The 18465-nt window shown below is 37.3% G+C and overlaps 1 protein-coding gene across 1 annotated transcript; it reads right to left on the reverse strand.

Annotated features, from left to right (window-relative positions):
- Positions 1 to 4129: 4129 nt before the first annotated feature.
- Positions 4130 to 8249, reverse strand: LOC139897536 (ent-kaurenoic acid oxidase 2-like). The gene is made up of 8 exons (XM_071880234.1): positions 8014 to 8249; positions 7423 to 7897; positions 5268 to 5528; positions 5100 to 5183; positions 4933 to 5011; positions 4558 to 4658; positions 4357 to 4475; positions 4130 to 4220 (listed from the first exon to the last, which is right to left on the reverse strand). Exons 1-8 carry the CDS (start codon positions 8247 to 8249, stop codon positions 4130 to 4132), a joined length of 1446 nt encoding a protein of 481 aa, XP_071736335.1.
- Between the last annotated feature and the right edge of the window lie 10216 nt (positions 8250 to 18465).

The following is an 18465-nucleotide window of genomic DNA, read 5'->3' on the forward strand; positions in this document are numbered from 1 at the left end:
ATAATCTATCAAAATTTAATTAAACAATATGCAATCCAAGTCTTTTTCAAGTTATATCCACACATCAATCATCATTTAATCACATAATAACATCATCTAAGTAAACAAATCTGTCTATTTATATAAATTTGTATTCTCATTTTCATATTCGGTTTTCTCATATTTAATCAATTATATTATCTAAGCATGAAGATATGGATATTTTCTGATTTAATAGCAACCACACAACTCAAATCTATTCATTTATAAAGAAAACTTGATCTAAAAGAGATTTACCCAGAGTTTGATTTGAGTTTGGTCTCAGATTCGGTATGCAGATAACCAGATTCAGGTAGCTTCAGATTTTGATAAGTAAAAGTTTGAGTTTTGACTCTTCTATTTATACACCGAGTCTGAAGTAAAAGTTGGGTCTTACTGAATCTGGTACCGAATGGGCCTTAAAAATGAATGTCAGTCCATTTATTCAAATTTAACTCAAACTTTAGAGAATCAGAGTGTATTTAACCACAAGTTTATCATTTTTCATCAAAATTTAAGATTGAAAGAATCTGAAAATTGGAACCAACCGAATCTACACTATTTGGTTGTCAGATTCGGTAAAGTGTTAAAAATAACATTTATTCAAGAAAAATAAAATCTTTTTGGATTTTTTTAACCTTTTTCAATTTTTCAGATTTTTTCAAAATGTAAGATTTGTACTTATTGATTCTGAACAATGTACAAATCCTCAGTTATACCAATTGATAAATGGGTTGCATACTGAGATGTATACAAGCCAAAGTGAATTTTATTAATCAAAACATGAGTTTTTATGTATTCACTTTTCGAAAATCAATGCGGTCTTATTATTAGCTATTTCCACTTATAATTGGTGTTCTAAATTGCTCATACATACATCAAAAAATTTACATAAATTAAACGAGACAAATGACCTTGATGCACCGGAATCAAATAAAACATGAGCAAATGTAGAACTAACAATAAAGGTACCTGACACAATGTCATGTGACTCCTTGGCTTCTTTCGTGGTAACATGGTAAATATGGGGCTTTGGTTTATAATCCCCCGTCCCCGGTTCCTTGTTGATCACCTTGCGTTCACCACCCTCCGCTTCATCCTTCTTATACTCGGGGCATTCGGCCATCACATGCCCCTCATTTGAACAATAAAAGCACTTTACCTTTCCTCGACACTCTGCAGCCTTGTGTCCCATTCTTCCACATTTGTAACACGCTTTCGTTCCTGCCCGACACTCACCGGGATGGTGCTTACCACATTTAATACACGCCTCTCCCTCTTTGGCACCACTCATACCCGACTTGAAAGATTGTTTCGATTTCTATGGTGACCCGAAATCGTACTTGGCCTTTTTCGGGCTAAGATTTTGTGATCTTACCTCCGGGTCAAGTTGTCTCTCCAATGTCGTCTTTTTCCTCAAATCAGTCTCATGATTCAAGGCTTTGTCCATCATAGCCGCAAGGTCTACACATGCTTTTAAATTGATGAATTCACTTATTTCCGGATTTAACTTTTCACGATAATACGATGATGTTCCTTTAGTAAGTCGGGGTTTGCCAAATATTCGGGGCAAAAACGAGACTTATCACAAAGCACACCATTAAATTCCATCACATACATATCTCCTTGAGAGATGCTAATAAATTCTTGTTTCAACTTCGCTACCTCCGCCTATGGGTCCCATGAACCACTTTCGGAAGTCGGCACATGGAATCATAGACGCTTCTTCCCTTCCAAGGGAATTTGATAGGAAATCCAACCACTCATGTCCCTGACCTTAAATTATATTTCTAATGATGAATGACATATTCTTTGGTGTATTTTTGATACATAAGTTCAATTAATAAAAAATAGGCCCTTTTTTATACATCAGTTTTAAATATATGTATGAATAAATTCAGTTAACACTAAAAAACTTGGTTAAGTACTTGCACTATAGGCCCTTTTAGATTATGGGCCCTGTGCGAGCGCACGTGTTGTACGCCCTCAAATCCGCCCCTGCCTAGATTTGATACAACAGGTTCCCTAAATTTTCATAAAATATAAAAGGCCTCCTAAGAATCAATAAATCTTCATGTCTAGCTGCAGTGACTTGCAATCCAAAAAATTTGCATAAGTCATTCAGATTAAACTGTTAGAGACTATAAGAGACTACAGATTATATCCCATTTGTATCTTAGTCAGATACCGGGTTAAGCCCACTATATTCTTAATATATTTTTTTTACAGCAAAGACACGCATCCTTTTTGTCCACTTTTTCTCAAAAACGGGACTCGAACTCACAATCAAAAGTTGATACGTTACCTTGATACTGGTAGGCCAGAAGCCCTTTAGTGTATTCTTTATAAATTTGCATGTACGCTTTAGTTATTAATCTTATTGATCGTTCAAGAGGTTTATTGATGCATATGTGTATGATCAAATTGAGCCTAGCCTAACAACAATTGCTTCTTATTTGGATTTTGGCTTTAATGGATTGGAGGCTTCTTTGGGCTGTTTGAATGTGGGGCTTGAAGCAAGAAGTGGACAAGGGTAGTTGTAGCCGTAGGAGTCAAGGAAAGCAAAGATAAGATGAAATCTTTGTTTGACAAGAATTGATTTTTTTATTTATTTTCTTTCCTATTATATTTTATTTGTTTCCTAGTTTAATAATTATTAGTTACCTTTGTTAACAATATATAGTGAACGTATGAGTTGTTTGTAACTCAGATGATTTTGATTATTATTGTGTTTATTCATATTGAATAAAATTTTGAACCGTGAAGGTTTATTGTTCAACCGAGAAGGTTGTGTTTTGATTTAAGCCGTGAAGGTTTTAATCACTTTTATCCTGAACCGAGAATGTTCACTTTTATTGTCACAGTTGATCCGAGAAGGATTAGCTATCTATCATATTATTATTGTTTAGCCACGATCGTGTTTTTCATCATTTGGTATCAGATTTCAGGCATGGCTAAACAAGTTGAGATAGAGAGACTGAATCGCAAGATTCAAGAGTTGGAAGACATGCAAAATCTCTTGCGTAATATAGAGATGAAGCTTGAAAATCCTAAATTTTTAGGAGAGGCTCAATCGGATAACTTTGTTGCTTCGGTTGATCATGTTTTTAACATGGAGTAAATTCATGAATCTTGTGTGGTTGAATACACCGTACCTATTTATGATAGTGATGGTGGGGAAGAGGCTGAAGAAGAAGAGGCACAAAATGACCGGGTTAGCATCACTGTGACTCCTTTAATGTTGCCCATCACCCGTGATAGTGATGACGAGATAGTTGATGATTTTTTTTGTGTGTTAGAAAAAATTGACAACACATACAAAATTGAGGTCCCGGGTCATTATGATTTTTCTGCCACTTTTAATGTTTCGGATTTGTCCCCGTATGTTGGTGAACGTGATGATGATCTAGACTCGAGGGGGTCATTTCGAAGAAGGGGAGAATGATGCATACGTGTATGATCAAATTGAGCCTAGCCCAACAACAATTGCTTCTTATTTGGATTTTGGCTTTAATGGGTTGGAGGCTTCTTTGGGCTGTTTGAATGTGGGGCTTGAAGCAAGAAGTGGACAAGGGTAGTTGTAGCCGTAGGAGTCAAGGAAAGCAAAGATAAGATGAAATCTTTGTTTGACAAGAATTGGTTTTTTTATTTATTTTCTTTCCTACTATATTTTATTTGTTTCCTAGTTTTATAATTATTAGTTACCTTTGTTAACAAAATATAGTGAACGAATGAGTTGTTTTTAACTCAGATGATTTTGATTATTATTGTGTTTATTCATATTGAATAAAATTTTGAACCGTGAAGGTTTATTGTTCAACCGAGAAGGTTGTGTTTCGATTTAAGCCGTGAAGGTTTTAATCACTTTTATCCTGAACAGAGAATGTTCACTTTTATTGTCACAGTTGATCCGAGAAGGATTAGCTATCTTTCATATTATTATTGTTTAGCCATGATCGTGTTTTTCCATCATTTATTCTTCATTTAAGTTTATTCCGACTATCTATTACAATCCCTCACAACAAAGTATCATAACCTCATCAGAATCAGCAGATAAAAATGTCTGGCATGGTTGGTTGAGAAAGAGCGAACAATCATTGCTTAATACAATTCACAAGTTCTCAATGGTAATTTCAACAAGATCTTCTAACATAGGATATGGGAGATATCTCATTTTCGCATCCGGATTCTCCAATCCCCACCTGAAATCCATTTAGAAATTATACAAGGTAAATAAGAGTAAGAAATTACATTTTCTAAATAATAAATAAATACGAAGAACTATTTATATATTCTACTTAATTGATGATACTATATATTTGAATGATTACAACTTACTTGTATCCTGTGGATAAATGGTGAAGAATTAAGGCAACTTGTAAACGAGCAAGCATATTCCCTACACAGTGTCTTATTCCACCACCAAATGGTTGGTAGGTCACTGGTTTCTTTGGCGCCTTAAAACATACTTAACATTACTCGAAAAATTATATTAAAGAACACTTAATAACATGGTTAAAAAGTTTGGTAGAGACTTACATCCCATCTATCCGGGTTGAAACACATTGGATCATCGAAGTTTTCGGTATTTGTATGTAGATACCACATAATCATATTCCATCCTTTTGGTATAGTGTATCCTTCACCATAAATGGATCACCCAGTGAGAATGACTTTAGACATGGTAAATAAAACATGGCACTATAAATGGGCAAACATATAATGTTTTCCCTTCACAGAATATATCCAAATAGGAGCATATATTTTACTCAAAAATATGCAGCCTAACTGGGTCGCCATATTAGAATATAAAACGAGTGAAGTTTGAACTTGAAACCTGTTGTAAAGATATCAAGAGTTCAACAACTAGGCTGGACTATACTAAGATGGTTGAAAACATGACACTATATATACCTTTATATGAAACATTTTTTGTTGCTGTGCGTAATACAAATGGGACGACATTTGCGAGCCTGATTGTTTCTTCCACAACCTGAAAGCAAGATAAATTAAAATCAAAAAGTAGACCATAATGATAAAAAACCTAATAGATATTTTGAAGCAAATGATTACAATGATACCTTGATGGTGTATTTTGACTTCAAAATCTCATCGCTTGTAACGAGTTGCCCATTCTTGTTATTTTTCAGAGACATGTTCTCGTCCTATGTTGGAACAACCCGTATAAGAATAATGGTAAAAGTATATCGACAAAAACTAAATTATTCATAGGCATATGTATGGTGTACCCGAAGCTTTTGTAGAACTTTTGGGTATTTCGCAAGATAATAAATAGCCCATGTTGTCACAAGAACAGTTGTTTCAAAGCCAGAAACGAGAAGACTAACAATGTTATCAAGAATCTCTGTGTCACTCAAGTAGTATACTTCATCATCTTTTAAGTTCATCAAGCCATCCAATAGATCATTTATAGGTCTACTACTTCTAGCATGTATTTTTTTTCTTTTTTCCAACTCATCCTTGAATATCAACATTGATCTTTTACGACACTGCAACACAACATAACAATATCCATAAGTACCATCTTACTATATTACGGAGTATTTACGAAAGAAAACGATATACTATTCAAATTATATAGATACCACTAATTTAACTAAAGTAACTATAAGGCCCATATATTTTTAAAATTTATGGTTTATTAAAGGTAAACAACCGTTAAAGTACCATTTAAATATAATTAGATTTGAAATTTTTTTGGGAACCCCATTAAGTATTCATCTTGGATTGCCACTCGACCTATTCACCGGAAGGAGAATAACAAGCGTGTATGGTATGGGGTTTGTTTTTTTCGAATCAAACCCACTTCTTGCGAGGGTGCAAACCAAAGTCCCACCTCTGTCAAGGGACAAAACAAATGTACGCATATAAGTCTAAGGACCTGTTTGGGCTATCGATCCTATCACTTCTTCCCTCGCATTCTCATTTAAATCCCTCAACACAAACAATATATTTAAACTTTATATTGAAAAAGAAAAACTTTTAAAAGTTTAAATATATAACAATTACAATGGAATGAGAGGAGTATATTTTAAGATCCATACATGGCGCAAAAAATCTAGTTGTTGAAATGATTGGGGCACATTTGCGTTAACTCCACCCAATCAATTATATATAGATATGCCACATATATATAATGATCGGCTCTAATAGAATTTTACAAAAGGTGTTGTGGCCCATTGGGCTAGATCAATTGGCCTATGAAACATGTATTGACTCGTTATCACCGATCATCAGTAGCTCTGGGTGAGCATTAGTACATGAAATCACCGAACCGGTACCGTACCACTATAATTGGTACGGTATTCGGTACTTGAATTATCAAATTTTTTGAATCCGGCACTTTCGGTACGATAAAGATATTTTTCCGTTTAATACTCAATACCAATATAAAAATAAAGAGAGATATAATATTCATTTATTAGAAGATCGGGCCTACTATAAATACTAAAGAATCCTTTTCTATGTATGCACACCCTACTATATAACTTTAATCCCCTGCATAAGCGGCAGATATAGCAAATTGGGCAGACCAGGGTAATAAACCCGAACAAGTTATAGTAATTAGAGGCATGGTATAAAATGGATAGTGTTGGGTGGTCGTGATGCACCGGTTGTGGATAATCTTTTTTAAAATATATTAGTATTACTTTTTATCAAATGCATTCTACAGATGCTCGCAACACATATGATTACAATAAAAAATTAGTTTTGTTTGAAATTGTTATCTAGTACGGTGTGTGCCTTGCCAATACACTGTAATTCTTGAATTTTTTTACATGTGACTTGATGAATGTTTATTTTTGATTGGTGTCATATTTTGAACCATGATTCCAGTTCTATGTAAAAGGTTATTTAATTTATTTAATAATATAATTTTGACTTTGAAAAAAAAAATCTATGATATGATAAGGGGCAAAGCTACTTAATAATTATTATGATTTATGTGTATAATTTGAATTTGTTTGTAATTGTTATTAATTTTGCATCAATTACTATTATATTTTTTATTTAGTTCGTAACCAAACGAGTATAGTACCTTTTTTTACCACACTGGTATGGTACCGTATCGGTTCCGAAACGATTATTTCGGCATGGTATTCAGTTCTCACTTTAGGGGTAAAAAATAAAGTGGTACCAACTTATTCAGTACGATTCGGTACCGGTATAGTACCACACTCATCCTTTGATAGTACGTTCAATTTTTGTAATGACAAGGAAAGAATTTTGAAATGATCACTGATTAATTTAATTAGGCCACATAATTATTTGCCCTACCTGATAACAATATGGAAATCTCATCTTTACTTTACTGTACAAATACTCGCTACAATACATCAATTTTTGTATTTAAAGTTTTTTGGAAAGGAAAAGGACAATTACCTGAAGGGCATGATGAAATGCTGTTCCTGGTATATTCAACTTGTATGCTCTGAATCCCTTAACCATTCCTGCAAAGCATTCTTCCAGTTCATCCAGCGTACGCCGCGGTTCTAAACTAGCAAAATACTTGCCAATATTCTGAAAAGTAACTTTCTTAACTTCTTTGTAGGCAACAACTTTATGTTTTTTAACCCAAGATTGAAGGGCTGAGATCATGCGTGGTTGTACAGCAAGAGCGATACGACTAAGCGCATCAGGCTTATTAATACTTCTTGAAACAAAACTTCTGATTCTAAAATGGGCTTTTCCATGAACCGCAACCAGTGATGTTTCGCCAACAATCTCAATATTTTTCCATATCAGTATGAAACTTTTGTCGTCGCGAAAAACATGTTTACATGTTGTTGGTAAAAACACAATTACTGAAGGTTTACCAAATAAGTGTGTCCTTATGATTCCTACCCCATCACCATACCTATATAACATCATAGTCGTTAATCATAAATACAAAAAGAGATAAACTACGTACATGATACTATATGATACGGAGTAGTAATAAAAAAAAAACATTAATCGGAATAGTATGATTACTTTTTACGCTTTGAGCCGATGTAATCGTCAGGGCGACGAAAGAATTTAAAGTACCACAAAAACTGTAACAAATCACCGATGATAGGAAAACCCATATGGCCGGGTGGTAGCTTTTTGCCTTCACCCAAAGTTGCCATTACAAGGCGGCCATATCTTACATCGTTCCACCACCACAATAGCCACCCTACTAGCGTCACTGCTCCCATCAACACGGCAAACCATAAGCCCACCACCATTATGCCACAGTTATTTAACTAGCTTTTGTTTTTAGATAGGATGATTGAGAGTGTGCATAATGTGGAGTGTGGATGTTAAATTATATAGGCTACGGAACATGTATAGGCTTGTTTTAGAGTATATAGAAAATAAATAAGTTTTTTACACTGAATGCATTCTGCATCGGTGCGGTTGCTCAAACAGTGAATAAATTAACTTTAAGTGTATATCAACACGTATATTATTACTAACCGTACAATAACCATAGTATAACGCTTATAATGAACTTGGGACTAACATAATGCACTAACAAACTCCCCCTAGAACCCAGTTCATTATCTAACAAATATATCAACATAAAACAACAATATTTAATCAAGCACATATTCAAACAATTCAACAAACAGATAGTTCACACATTCACGTTTAGTTATTACAACCAAGTTGATAATAAAAGTAACGTTCAAGTCCAAAGTTCACAAGTTCATGATTTAAAGTAAAACATTAAGTGCAAAGATCATATGCATAACAAGTACGAACAGCCCGTTGAACTGGATGGCGTGTTCCATGTTCTGCAACTCGTGAAAGATTGGGTGTCTTCGCAACACCTTGATATCAGCCCTGCACAAATTTCTGATACACCTTGGATCGAAAATCCTAATTTGGTCCAAATCACCCTAGATTCTAACAGAATAACAGCCTCCTCGGTTCACCCGTCATAATACCACCACTTAAATCTCTTACCAAAATTTTGTGGCATCTTGCGAACATGAGCAAGCTTCATAGTCTTCGTACGCTTATACTTAACAATCTTAACCCTCCTTCCAGTTTTTTTATCGATTCAATATGATGTCTTTCGAAACTGCGGAGCTAACACTGATCAACCATACTTTAACTCCTTCTTGATTTTAAACTGCATCCATTGACCCAACCATCAGTATCATGGTAACGCAGAGACAATCTGGCCAACTCTGTCATTTCAAAGTAAGGGAGATACTTTGTAACGACCCTGGATTTTTCAACTTTTATTTATTAATATTTATTATTAATACTTGCGTGTTAATAAATGGATTTTTATACATTTACTAGTTGCCGTATTTGACTTTACATGTCCCGACTCGTCTTTATGACACACGTACTTTTCACGAATAATAATTTTGAATATTATTTACGTTCTTGATTAATTATTATTAATCATTTTTAATTAACTAATGTTACTAGTTAATTACTTGGGCTTTGTTTATTTAATTGTTACTTACTTACATGGACTTTTGTTAATGGACTTAGAAGCCCACCCTACTTTTCTTAATGGACTATTAGGAGCCCAACATCATGCTAATGACTTATTAAGGTTAAGAACTAGATTAATTAAGTTAAGTATGAAGAGACTTATCATAAGCATGCTAGCACCAAGCTCCCATGCATTTAACTTTATTACCATTCTAAGCTAACACCTCCACCCCATACTTGAAAGTTGCATCTGACCCTTGCCCTTTTGCTCCAAAAACTGTCGGCCAACAATGGGGTGGGAGGGAGTTTTATTTTCAATTTTTGGTTACTTATTTGCAAGTATTATCTCACATTTACACACACTTCATTTTACACTTTCATTACTCTCTCTTTTTCTCTCAAAACTTTGTAAGTAACAACTTCGTTTCTTCTTTCTTTTTCTTCCTAAAACCGCCACTAGTATCATCATTTTACTTGATTTATTACTTGTTGTTTGTTGTTGTTGTTAAAGATCAAGTTCTCTAACTTGTATCTTCATGTAATCTTGGTTACTTCAATCCTTTGTTTGATGAAGAACCAAGAACAAGAACCTAAACTTGTTAGTTTATGGTTCTACACTTAAATGTTTTCGAGATCTAAAGTTCATAAACTTGATGATCTTCTTTGTGTTCATGTTTTGTAGACTTGAAGTTTACTTTCTTAAGATCCAAACTTTGATTTGAATCTTCTCAAGTATGAAACAAACATGAACATAATACTTGTAGATCTAGTTATTTCTTTCTTTTGTTGTTTTTAAATTCGTGATGTGTATAACTTGGTCAAGTATTACTAGTTAATCTTGATCTCATTTGTCTTGAAACTAAAGTTAAACTTTGTAAGTTCAAGAACATGAAAGTATAACTTTCTAGTTATAACTTCAAACACTTATGTTAGATCTACGTTTCTATAGCTTATGGTCTTCTAAATTTGTTGTAAACAAGAACTTATAAGCTTATATACATTTTACAAGTTGAAAATCTAAGTTTCATAACTTATGGTTTCATTAAAGTGAAGATCCAAGTTCTATAACTTAGGATCTAACTTAAGAACACTAGATCTAGACTTTCTAGTCTAGGATCTTTAAGATCTAACTAAGATCTAAGTTCTACAACTTAAGATCTTGTTTATTTAGTTTACTTTCTAGTTTGTAACTTAATATTACTATTAGAACTCATGTATGTGTCGGATCTAAGATCTTGATGTAACTTTGGTTCATCAAACTACATACAACTATTAAGTGAGTTGTGCTACATATCTTAGACTTACACAGGTGTTATGATGGTCAAAACTTAGTTAATATGATGCAAACACATCAATGAGTTGTACACTTGAAGCTATACGCATCAAGGATGAGAACCGTGATGAGCATCAAGTACCAAGAACCCACCGGAACACCTTACTTACTGTTTATGGGTCTGATCAGACTACCTGGGCTACTGGAAAGTTTATTTTCAGTCAGTTCGGTTCGATTAGATGATTTTCCATTTAGACCTCGTCTTAATCCGAGTTACGGTTTAGGATCTATGGCCTCCCGAAAGTCACTACACCCTATTAACGTTGTGCTGAAATTTCTGACCTACTCGCACTTAAACCGTCACCACGGTCAAACCAAGACGAGTTTGGTTCTGAAAATTGGTCAGTACCTAGGGGACTCATATACGGAGCCATGGCCACTGGCCTCACCTCATTTCAGTTTGTATATAGGTCGTGGCGACTGAACGAAATCAGCCTTTATTTCAAACTCTATTCTTAATTGAAACTTACTTTACACTTTTTGTTTAATGATGAATGATGATGATTCTTAAGACCTAATTTACATACTTTTAAACCTTTGGGAACGATTAAATGACTTAGTAACTTTTTACTTAGGTTGAGGACCTTCCGGACCAACTACTTGCTTACTATTCCCGCGTATCGACTTTTACTACTTTCCACTGTGAGTTATAGCATCCCTTTTTACTTTAACTATTTTGGGAACTGAGAATACATGCGCATTTTACGTTTTACATACTAGGCATGAGTACTTAAACTTTATATATGTGTGGGTTATACAACGGCATAAACTTTCCCCTTAGCTCGGTAACATTTAGTCATTGGTCTTTGAACCGGTGAACGCGAATCTTAGATATGGATCCATAGGGTTTGACATCCCCACTCGGGCTAGTAGCGCTAGCATTTAACGGGTGTTTAATACTTCTTAAACTTACGCACTCACCAAGTGTACATTTAGGGGGTGTTATTTACGTTAAGTTAGTTACCAAGTGCCCACGGTTGAACATATACTTTTCATACTGTTTTGAAACACTGAAATCTGTGGCCTACCTTACATTACTATTATACTTAAACTATAGCTCACCAACCTTTGTGTTGACGTTTTTAAGCATGTTTTTCTCAGGTGCTTAAGGTTTGGTTGCTTCCGCTGTAGTTGTAATGCTTTATAGACTCCCGCTGCGCTTATTAGAGATGTCTTCGCATGAAACATTTAATTTGCATTCAAACTATGTTACTTTTGAAACAATGAATTTGTAACGACCATTGGGTCACGTACTATTATTATCGCCTTCTATTCACAGAGGCACATTATCGTATGTTAAATATTTGGCTATAGTTATGACGTCACCTTTTCTTATGAATGCAAACTTATTTTAAAACAGCATATAGTGTTTGACCTTGTAATGATCCTGTTGTTGATGATCCGTACACGATGGTTTTGTATGGGGCATCACATTTGGTATCAGAGCATTGGTTGTAGGGAATTAGGTTGCATTAGTGAGTCTAAACCGGACCGAGTAGGATTCACTAACAGGACTAATCTACAACTTGCTAGTTTACTTGTTTCTGCGGAACTTGCTGCATGCTGCTGCTTACTTTTACTGCTATATGTCGTATACTGTTACTTGCTTTCACTACTGCATGCTATTATCTGTTTTCGATTGCATGATACTTGTCTTTATTGCCATGCTACTTACTGCTATAGATGATCTAGACTGTCGTAGTTACTTTGCCTAATACGTGCTTGCTATATGACTTACTGACATGGAAAAAGTTATTTTTCTTTGTTCAGATGTCGGATATTCCACCTGTTATCATTTTGGAGAGCGACTCAGACTCATCCGCCACCTCGCCTGCTACTGCTGCCGACACACAGATCTCGTCCTCTTTACCCTCCAGCGACCCTGGCGCTTCGTCCTCTGGAGCCAGTAGCTACATACCCGACCCAGTGATCATACACGAGGATCTACCGGAGATTCCAGCTCCGCTTATCCCAGGACTCTCGGAGCCACAGCACCATTCCGGTGGTGCTGTGATTCCTGGGGAATATGGGGACGTTCCTTTCCGAAATGAGCATAATCATTGGGCTAGACGCCTTCCTGATGGACGTGTTGTGCCGATTCCACCCGGCAGATACCGACTGATGACTACTGGCCGAGCACATCCACCTTCCGATGATTCTGAAGACTCATCATCTGACGAATCTAGCGACGATGATTCCGATGAGGACCCTGAGGAGGCACCCGTGCAGCCACCCTCTACCCCGCCGAAGAAGCGGTATCGTTTTGATGGTACTGTTATTCTGGGGGTTAACGGAGGTAGATCGTTCGTTAACGCACATGGACTGAAGGTTAGAGTTACCGCCCGTAAGCGGCTTGTGCCGTATCCTGCTGATCCATTCTGACATAAGGCTCCCCGTTACGCAGCATATACTTCTGGTGCTGGACCGTCTGCACCACCAGCTCCACCAGCATCATCTACACTACCGACACCACCTGCACCATCAGCATTGCCTGCTCCACCAGCCTCTCCCTCTGTCGAGGAACTGAGAGGGAGGTGGATACCCTCCGTGCTCGGGTAACTGAGCTCGAGGACCAGGTGCCCCACATGATGGACATCCTTTACCCACCGTCACCATTGGGCTTTTGTATTAGATTTCTTTATGTAATCCCATTTGTAGTTTCATGTTTTTCTAATGTATTGTACGAATCTTATGCGAATGTATGCAAGTTTTTTTTATTAATGAATGGAACTTAGTGTTGTTTAACCTTTGTACGGTGTTCTATTTACGTTACCGTATGATAATTTTGTGGTATCTGAATCTATTTGCGTTACTTAATTAGCATGTGTTGTGTTGATTCCATGTTGGTTACCGTATACTGTATTGTTATTATTTGAATACTGGATTTTGACTTGAGTCAAAAATTTTATTTAGAAGATCAATGGCCAACGGAAGATCAACGCCCATAGCAGCACAAATCGAAGAAATGATAGCCGAACGGGTAGCCGCAGCTATAGCGGAAATGAACCCCCAAGCTCCACCGGTTATCCAGCACAATCATAACGGGTGCACATACAAGGAATTCCAAAGCTGCAAGCCCCACAACTTCAGTGGTACTGAGGGGCCGGTTGGACTTACTAGGTTGTTTGAGAAATTAGAAGTTGTGTTCCGTGTAAGCAAATGTTCATAAATGAACAAAACTAAGTATGCCTCCTGTACACTGTCGGACGGCGCGTTAACCTGGTGGAACACACTTGCTCAGGCCAAGGGTATTGATGAGGCGTATGCTACCCCGTGGGAGGAATTTAAGGGGGCCATGATTCAAGAGTACTGCCCCAGAACGGAGATACAGGAGATGGAAACTGAGTTTTGGGGACTGAAAGTGGTAGGAAATGATCTTGATAGTTATAACCGAAGGTACTTGGAACTAGCTTTGATGTGCCCCACGATGGTCACCCCTGAATTTAAGAGAATGGAACGGTATTTCTGGGGACTCCCTAAGTCCATTCAGGGAAATGTTACCTCTTCAAAACCAGCTGATGTCCCGGAAGCTCTGCGCATGGCGCATACCCTGATGAACCAAATCACCATCCAAGAACTAGAAAAGGCTAAATCTGAATCGGGTAGTAGTGAGAAGCGTAAGTGGGACAACAACAAGGGGAGAGTCTATGATCAAAACCCGGCTAAGCGACATGAGGGTTTCAAGGGAAACAACCCCAACCCGAACACTAGCTCGAACTCCAACTACAAGGGTAGTCTGCCACAATGCAAAAGATGCTACAAGCATCACACCGGGTACTACAACGTGGTCTGTGAAAAATGTAAAAGGACTGGGCATATTGACAAAGACTGCAAGATCACCACCCTGAATGTGAAGACAAATCCTACTAGACCGAGAAAGTGTTATGAGTGTGGACAACCGGGCCACTTCAAAAATGATTGTCCCAACAAGCGAAAGGACAGCGGATCACCACGTGGCAGAGCTTTCAACGTGAACGCAAGGGATGCCCGTGAGAACCCCGACTTGGTCACAGGTATATTCACTATCAACAATCTATTAGCTTCTGTTCTGTTTGATACTGGTGCCGATAGAAGTTATGTATGTAGACACTTTTGCTCTAAGATAAATTGGTCGTTAGTTCCTTTAAAGGAGAGTATGCTTATAGAGGTAGCCAATGGAAAACTTGAGAAAGTTGACCAAATTAGCCGAGGAGCTATTATCAACATAGCTGGTGTGGATTTCGAGATTGACTTGATACCCATTAAGTTGGGAAGCTTTGATGTTATTGTCGGTATGGACTGGTTGACCAAGATAAAGGGCTGACATTATCTGTGGAGATAAAGCTATTCGTATACCACACGGAGATGGTGAGCCACTGATTATTTACGGAGAAAGATGTAGCTCGAAACTGAATCTCATTAGTTGCATGAAAGCACAAAAGATCATGAAGAAGGGACGTCTTGCTGTTTTAGCACATGTGAAAATGTTAGAAACCGGAGTGAAGAGCGTGGATGACGTACGAATTGTGAACGAATTTTCCGACATCTTTCCAGAGGAATTTCCTGGATTACCGCCATCAAGAGCAGTGGAGTTTTAGATCGATTTAGTGCCAGGAGCTGCACCTGTAGCTCGCTCACCTTATCGACTCGCACCTTTCGAAATGTAAGAGTTGCAGAGCCAATTACAAGAACTGCTAGACCGTGGATTTATCCAATCAAGTTTCTCGCCTTGGGGCGCAGCTGTTTTATTTGTGAATAAGAAGGACGGATCCTTCCGCATGTGTATCGACTATCGTGAACTCAACAAATTGACTATCAAGAATCGGTATCCTCTTCCCCGAATTGATGATCTTTTCGACCAGTTGCAAGGATCGAGCATTTACTCTAAGATCGATTTGCGATCCGGTTATCACCAGTTGAGGGTGAAAGAGAGCGATGTGATGAAGACTGCATTCAGAACTCGTTATGGTCATTATGAGTTTCTCGTGATGCCATTCGGTTTAACCAACGCACCTGCCGTGTTTATGGATCTCATGAATCGTGTATGCAAGCCGTACCTGGATAAGTTCGTTATCGTATTCATAGATGATATCCTCATCTACCTCAAAAGCGAAGAAGAACATGAACAACATCTTCGTCTAGTGTTAGAACTCTTGAGACAAGAGTAACTTTATGCAAAATTCTCCAAGTGTGAGTTTTGGTTGAAGGAAGTCCAATTTCTGGGTCACATTGTGAGTGATCAAGGTATCAAAGTTGATCCCGCAAAGATCGAAGCTATCAGCAAGTGGGAAACCCCCACTACTCTGACTCACATCCGCCAATTTTTGGGCCTCGCCGGTTACTACCGAAGATTTATTGAAGGTTTCTCTCTGATTGCGTGTCCTTTGACCGCACTGACTCACAAAAGGAAGAAGTTCATTTGGGAACCCGAACAAGAATCATCATTTCAAACCTTGAAAAAGAAGTTAACCACCGCACCTATCTTATCACTTCCTGAAGGTAGTGACGATTTTTACATTTATTGCGATGCTTCGAAAAGTGGATTTGGTTGTGTACTGATGCAACGAACAAAGGTTATCGCTTACGCCTCTCGTCAACTGAAGATTCGTGAGCGAAATTACACAAAACATGATCTTGAGCTTGGAGCCGTTGTCTTTGCATTAAAACTGTGGAGACACTACCTTTATGGAACAAAGAGCCCTATTTTCACCGATCATAAAAGCCTCCAACACATCTTTGATCAGAAGCAACTGAATATGAGACAGGGTCGATGGATCAAGACGCTGAACGACTATGATTGTGAACTTCGTTATCACCCTGGCAAGGCCAATGTTGTAGTTGACGCTTTGAGCCGAAAGGAGAGGATGACACCTCTTCGTGTTCGGGCACTGAACATCACCATTCATTCGAACCTCAATAGCCAGATCCGAGCAGCCCAAGATGAGGTTCTCAAGGAGGAGAATATATCTCATGAATACGTGAACATTCTCGTTTCTCGATTTGAAGTTAAGGAGACTGGACTCCGATGCTATGCCGGAAGAATTTGGGTACCTCGTTATGGAGATCTACGGAACCTTATACTAGATGAAGCCCACAAGTCGAGATATTCGATTCATCCAGGAGCCAGTAAAATGTACCACAATCTTAAGGAACAGTATTGGTGGCCTAATCTTAAGAAGGACGTTGCAACTTATGTCGGTAAGTGTTTGACTTGCTCAAAAGTTAAGGCCGAACATCAGAGGCCCTCTGGGTTACTTCAGCAACTAGAAATCCCGCAATGGAAGTGAGAAAGGATAACAATGGATTTCATTACGAAGTTACCAAAGACGGTGGGCGGATACGATACCATCTGGGTTATCGTTGACCGTCTTACTAAATCTGCACACTTTCTAGCCATGAAGGAAACTGATACGATGAAGAGACTCACTCAACTATACATAAAAGAGGGTGTATCTCGTCATGATGTACCCTTATCGATCATCTCAGATCGCGATCCCCGTTTTGCTTCCAGATTTTGGCGTTCTTTGTAAGAAGCCTTGGGGACTCGTCTTGACATGAGTACTGCGTATCACCCGCAGACCGAAGGATAAAGCGAACGCACGATTCAGACTTTGGAGGACATGTTGCATGCTTGTGTTATTGATTTTGGAAAGGCTTGGGAAAGGCATTTGCCGCTAGCCGAATTCTCTTACAACAACAGTTATCATTCGAGTATTAATGCCGCACCTTTTGAAGCGCTTGTCATAACCCGTCCTTAACCATAAGAACGAGTTAGATAATGTATGATTTCATTGCGAGGTATTGACCTCTATATGCGACATTTTTAAAAGAACAACTGCATTTATTTTACATTACAAACCATAACTCTTATGTTAATACAAGCTTTAGACAATATAAAGATGATTATCGTTTAGCGATAATCTTAGACTTACAAACTTTACATGTGATGATAACAATACGATTTCTAGCATATTTTACATTACAATTCCTCGGATATGCAGTTTTATTTTTGACACAAATATGCATACTCAAGATCTTGCTTAAATTCAACATGTTGCAGCGGAAGCTTTTAGTTATCACCTGAGAATAGACATGTTTAAAACGTCAACATAAAGTTGGTGAGATATAGGTTTAATGCCGGCAGCGGTATAAATATAGACCACAAGATTTCATATGTAAACATTTTAATAAAAATATTCTAAGTGGTTGAGCACTTGGTAACCATACTTAACATTTAATCACGTCGCATATTCCCTTTATTATGAAATCTTACTACACCGTACCAAGTGTAGTCACGAAACGAAGTACTGTGCAACCGTTGAATACTGGTCGTCCAGTCCAGTTGGGGTTGTCAGGCCCGATAGATCTATCAATAGGATTCGCGTTTACAATACCGCTGTAAATAATAGTTACTAAGCTACAGGGAAGTATGCCAGTGGTACAACTCAACGTAGAATATATTTTTCAGTTACTTGTGTCCATAACGTAAAACATAAAATACATGTATTCTCATCCCGAAATACTTAGAGTTTAAAAGTGGGACTATATACTCACTTTGCCTTGAAGATATATATATTTTGACTTGGTCTCCGGTTGATATCACGAACCTATCCATATATAATATATCAATATATTTTCATTTTAAACAATCGTCACATATATATACTTATAATACTTTTAATGTCTTCTTAGTC

Source organism: Rutidosis leptorrhynchoides, chromosome 3 (assembly GCF_046630445.1).
Source record: "Rutidosis leptorrhynchoides isolate AG116_Rl617_1_P2 chromosome 3, CSIRO_AGI_Rlap_v1, whole genome shotgun sequence".
NCBI classification, from domain to species: Eukaryota; Viridiplantae; Streptophyta; class Magnoliopsida; order Asterales; family Asteraceae; genus Rutidosis; species Rutidosis leptorrhynchoides.

Excerpts from the sequence above, each read along its gene's own strand:
- LOC139897536 (XM_071880234.1), bottom strand. The coding sequence starts at position 8,249 with ATGGTGGTGGGCTTATGGTTTGCCGTGTTGATGGGAGCAGTGACGCTA. Across the intron at positions 7,898-8,013 it reads ATCGGCTCAAAGCGTAAAAA|GTATGGTGATGGGGTAGGAA; the intron begins GTAATCATACTA and ends GATGTTATATAG. Across the intron at positions 4,659-4,932 it reads AAAAAATGTTTCATATAAAG|GATACACTATACCAAAAGGA; the intron begins GTATATATAGTG and ends TTTATGGTGAAG.